Source organism: Phaethon aethereus, assembly GCF_964289735.1.
Source record: "Phaethon aethereus genome assembly, chromosome: 7".
Lineage (NCBI taxonomy): Eukaryota > Metazoa > Chordata > Aves > Phaethontiformes > Phaethontidae > Phaethon > Phaethon aethereus.
Genome location: NC_138583.1, coordinates 23,728,179 through 23,732,995, shown reverse-complemented (window position 1 = coordinate 23,732,995; position 4,817 = coordinate 23,728,179). Strand labels below are relative to the sequence as shown.

Genomic DNA, 4,817 nt, shown 5'->3' with positions numbered 1-4,817 from the left:
TTTGTTCATGTTAGGCTGTTAATTTCTTGACCCCCTTCCAAGATGTTTTTAATTATCCCTTTCACTCTTTACCATTTGATTCTTTTCGAGCCGATGGCTGGGGAGTACACAGCTGGGGAGATAATAAAGCCTTCCTGTGGCAATTATCGGTGCTCAGGCCACCGTATCTCGTTATTTTGATAGACAGTGAACTTGGCGCGGTTGCCGGCCGGGTTCACGCAGATGTCACGGTCCGTGTTGTAGGTCACAAGCGGGTCAGCGCCCGGCAAGGGGAGAGCGCCGGGTCGGGGCGCGGCCACCGCCCCGGGCCAGCGCCGGCCGCGCCCGCGGAGCCGCGCCGGCAGTGCGCCCTGCCCCGCGGGGCTGCGCGCCTGCGGCGCGAGGAAGGACACCCCCCACCCCGGGCAAGGGGCTGCGGAGGCGGGCGGCCCCGTAAGAGGAGGGAGGGTCCCTTGTGGTGCGTTGAATGTCAGAAAAATAATAATTAAAAGTGACATCTACACACACACACAATTACAGCGTTTATTGAGCTTGTGTGGGAGCAAGGAAGGAAAAGTAACAGGGAGAGAGAAGGAAACAAAAACGGAAAGGGAAAAAAAAAAGCGAGCACGACAGTATATTGGTAGCAGCCGTGCCTAGCGGAGCGATCCGCGGCCCCGTCCCTCCGCCCGGGCGCCCCTTCCCCAGCGGCCGCGTCCCCCGGACCCAGGGGGAGCCCCAGCGACCGCAGCCCCGGTCCCACCGTGCTCCTCCATCCCGAAGGGCAACCCCCGGCGCCCACCCGCCGCCTCCGGGAGGGAGCCCCTCCGCGCCCCGGCCGGTGCCGAGCGCCTCTTCCCGGCCGCGGCAGCCCCGACGGTCGCGGACGACGGCAGGCAGCGGGTCTCGGGGAGAGGAGCCGGGCACGGCGCGTTGGGTGTTTCCTTTCTGCGCTCACCTCCCTTTCCCTCGGTGACCCGCGCTTGAACCTACATCGGGAGGCCGCGACGGACTGCTGCTGTCCGGGGCTCCGTCCTCCGCGGCCGGGCAGAAACACAAGCCGGGCCCTTCGAGGTGAGCCAGAGGACAGTGGAGGCTCCTCGCCGCTCCGGCGGCCCAGCGGCGGCTCTGCCCAGCGCGCCAGCGGGCTCCCCCAGCACCGGGGACCACCGGCCCAGCTTCTCCCGCCTCCGGTCCCTCGCTCGCCGTTGCCAGCGGGCGACAACAGCGGGCGGGCGAAGGAGCTCGGCAGCTTTGCAGAGCGCACCGGCACCGGCCGAGGAGCGCCCCCGGGATAGGTGTCTCCGGGCTGCCGGGTGCTGGAGCGGGACACTTCTCTGCCTCGGCACAACCTGCTGATCTCTAACGAGCGCCGGCGATAAATCCGAGGAGGCAGCCGGCCCCCGGCCGCGTCCCGCAGGGCATCCGCTGAGCGCCGTGCGGCGGGGAGCGAGCCCCGAGCCGCCGCCACCGCGCCCGGCAGCACCTGCCCCTCTCTGCGGCCGGCGGGATGCGCTGCGCAAAGCAAACGGTTAAAGATTTCGGGGGGAGGAGCCAGGCCGCAATCCGCAATTAAAGATGAACTTTGGGTGAACTAATTTATCGGACCAAGGTAGGGTGGGCAGCAACCTGGGAAGGATATAAAAGGCGGCCCGCGGCGAGCACGGCCCGCGCACTCGGAGCTCCGGGGGGCTGGGCTGGACCGGACCGGACCGGACTCGCCTCGCCTCGCTCCCCAGCCATGGGCTTCTCCACCCTAGTCGCCAGCGCCTTGTGCACCTTCCTGCTGCCCCTTCTGCTCTTTTTGGCCGCCGTCAAGCTCTGGGACCTGTACTGCGTGAGCGGCCGCGACCCCAGCTGCCCGCTCCCGCTGCCCCCGGGCACCATGGGGCTCCCCTTCTTCGGGGAGACGCTGCAGCTGGTGCTGCAGGTAAGGCGAAGCGATGCCGAGGAAGCGCCCCGGCTCCTCCTCCGGCTGCAGGGGAGGGGGATGAGCAGCGGCTTCGCCGGGCTACTGCGCCCAGGTGGGAAAGAGCTGCTCTTTCTGCCCCTTCCTCTGCTCCTTTAAAAAACTTATTATTTCCTCCCCTTTCTCTGTCCAGAGGCGGAAATTCCTACAGATGAAGCGCAGGAAATACGGCTTCATCTACAAGACTCACCTCTTCGGGCGGCCTACGGTGCGGGTGATGGGCGCCGAGAACGTGCGGCACATCCTGCTGGGCGAGCACCGGCTCGTCTCCGTGCAGTGGCCCGCCTCGGTGCGCACCATCCTGGGATCAGGCTGCCTCTCCAACCTCCACAACGGGCAGCACAAGCACCGCAAAAAGGTACGGCCCCGACGGCGGGCGGGGAGCGGGTGCGGCCGACGCAGGCGCGGCGGCTGAGCCTGTGTCTCCTCCTCCTCCTCGTCCCCCCGGGCAGGTGATCATGCGGGCCTTCTCCCGGGACGCCCTGCAGCACTACGTGCCCGTTATCCAGGAGGAGGTGAGCGCCTGCCTGGCACAGTGGCTGGGTGCCGCCGGGCCCTGCCTGCTGGTGTACCCCGAGGTGAAGCGCCTCATGTTTCGCATCGCCATGAGGATCCTGCTAGGCTTCCAGCCCCACCAGGCCAGCCCTGACGGCGAGCAGCAGCTGGTGGAGGCCTTTGAGGAGATGATCCGCAACCTCTTCTCCCTCCCTATCGATATGCCTTTCAGTGGGCTCTACCGGGTAAGGCTTCTGGTGGTCGGGAGGAGAGGAGTGCCCCTGCAGCCTGGGGAGTGGGAGGGAGGGATGGCAGTATCGGCCTAAGTCCCACGTTGCTTTCCCTGCTGCCTGGCCAGGGCTTGCGGGCACGCAACATCATCCATGCCAAGATCGAGGAGAACATCCGTGCCAAGATGGCCTCCAAGGAGCCTGAGGGTGGATACAAGGATGCGCTTCAGCTGCTAATGGAGCACACACAGGGTAACGGGGAGCAGCTCAACATGCAGGTGAGGTTCCCCAGGACCAGATCTGCCCCTTTCCCCCAGCCACTCTGTCAGCAGCAAGCTTATCTTTTGGGGGCCAAAAGAAGAGAGCAGGAGGCTCAGCCCCCTCTCCCCATACAATAAACCAGCTTGTGTAGTGCACTGGGGTGCAGAGGCTGCAACCAGGCTGTTGGATGGAGAGGACAGGACCAGGGCCATGTCCCCAGGGAGCATAAGCACCACTCCCGTCCTGGCCCCTGGGTGTCTGCTCCAACCTGGGAGTGAGGCACAGGATGTGGAGTGGGCCTGGTGGAGATACTGTATTCAGGACCTGTTTTGTATTCCTCTGTCCTGTGCCTAAGGAGCTGAAGGAGTCTGCCACAGAGTTGCTGTTTGGGGGCCATGAAACCACTGCTAGCGCTGCCACGTCACTGATAGCCTTCCTAGGGCTCCACCACGATGTCCTGCAGAAAGTGAGGAAGGAGCTGCAGGTGAAGGTGTGTGCCTCCCCTGGAGCCATTTCACAGGAGCGGGCAATGGGAAGGTACCTGCCAGGTGTCCCAGGCAGGGCTCCCCTCAACCCCGATGGTGCCCTTCTTTTAGGGGCTGGCAGGAAAACACCACTCGCTGAGGGGCAGCTGCTTTGCAGTGCTGGAGCCCTGGCCACTCGCTCCATAAAAGTCACAGCAGCGTCTCCCTTTCTAGGGGTTACTGTGCAGTCCCAACCAAGAGAAGCAGCTGGACATGGAGGTCCTGGAGCAGCTGAAGTACACGGGCTGTGTCATCAAAGAGACCCTCAGGCTGAGCCCTCCTGTTCCTGGAGGATTTCGAATTGCACTCAAGACCCTTGAGCTAAATGTAAGCGGGACTTGGGCTTGACTCCTCCACGAAGCTACAAAGTACTAGTGCGTTCCCATAGCCTACCTGTCTTAATGGCCTGCAGGGAGCCAGGAGGGGAGGTGGGGTGCATGGACGTGTCCTGTGCTGCCGCTTCACCTTATTTAACATAGCAAGACGCTTCATGTCTCCTCTCTCTTCTTTTGATAGGGTTACCAGATCCCTAAAGGTTGGAATGTTATTTACAGTATCTGTGATACCCATGATGTGGCAGATCTCTTTACTAACAAGGAGGAATTTAACCCAGACCGCTTCATGTCTCCATCTCCAGAGGATTCTTCTAGGTTCAGTTTTATTCCTTTTGGTGGGGGCTTGAGGAGCTGCGTGGGCAAAGAGTTTGCAAAAGTCCTTCTAAAAATATTTACAGTGGAGTTGGCTCGGAGCTGTGACTGGCAGCTGCTGAATGGACCTCCTACAATGAAAACGGGCCCCATAGTGTACCCTGTAGACAATCTGCCTACCAAATTCATAGGTTTCAGTGGCCAAATCTGAGAGCTCAATGCTTGCCTCTGGCTGGATTTATATATAGCATCTAATTATGTACATAGTAACTTTTTTATAGCAATGAAGGCCTTCAAATATTTAAACTTGTACAAAATGTACAATAGTTATTTATGTCTTCTAAATATTTCAAAAGGCTATGATATTTTTTTTCCCAAGCACTACAATTATGGGTCTCCGATTCATAATTAGATAATGTTATTTCTATAGAAATAAGTTTTCCCCTATTTAAAAATCTTATTGAAAGCTGGCCAGCTAAGCATTTGAAGACATTTCACAAGGGTGTATGTATTCAGAAATATTCTAAAGGCATTTGAAACAACGGTAACCAGCTATTCATCCAAATTACCTAAAATGGTTATTGTTTGATAATGTTTTCAGTATTATTTGTGTCTAGATCTTATGTTTAATGTATGAATTTTAAGTTTGATAATAAAAGTTTATTTTTTATGATCCTCTGTATGAAGATCTGCTTGTATGCTAGAGAGTAGC

At 58.9% G+C, this 4,817-nt stretch overlaps 1 protein-coding gene across 1 annotated transcript; it reads left to right on the top strand.

Moving 5' to 3' along the window:
- Nucleotides 1-1,720: 1,720 nt before the first annotated feature.
- Nucleotides 1,721-4,316, top strand: CYP26A1 (cytochrome P450 family 26 subfamily A member 1; the record flags this gene model as incomplete). The annotated part of the gene is made up of 7 exons (XM_082002189.1): nt 1,721-1,909; nt 2,082-2,306; nt 2,401-2,688; nt 2,802-2,951; nt 3,290-3,424; nt 3,633-3,785; nt 3,975-4,316. The coding sequence occupies 7 exons, from the start codon at nt 1,721-1,723 to the stop codon at nt 4,314-4,316; spliced, it is 1,482 nt and encodes a 493-aa protein (XP_081858315.1).
- Nucleotides 4,317-4,817: the final 501 nt, after the last annotated feature.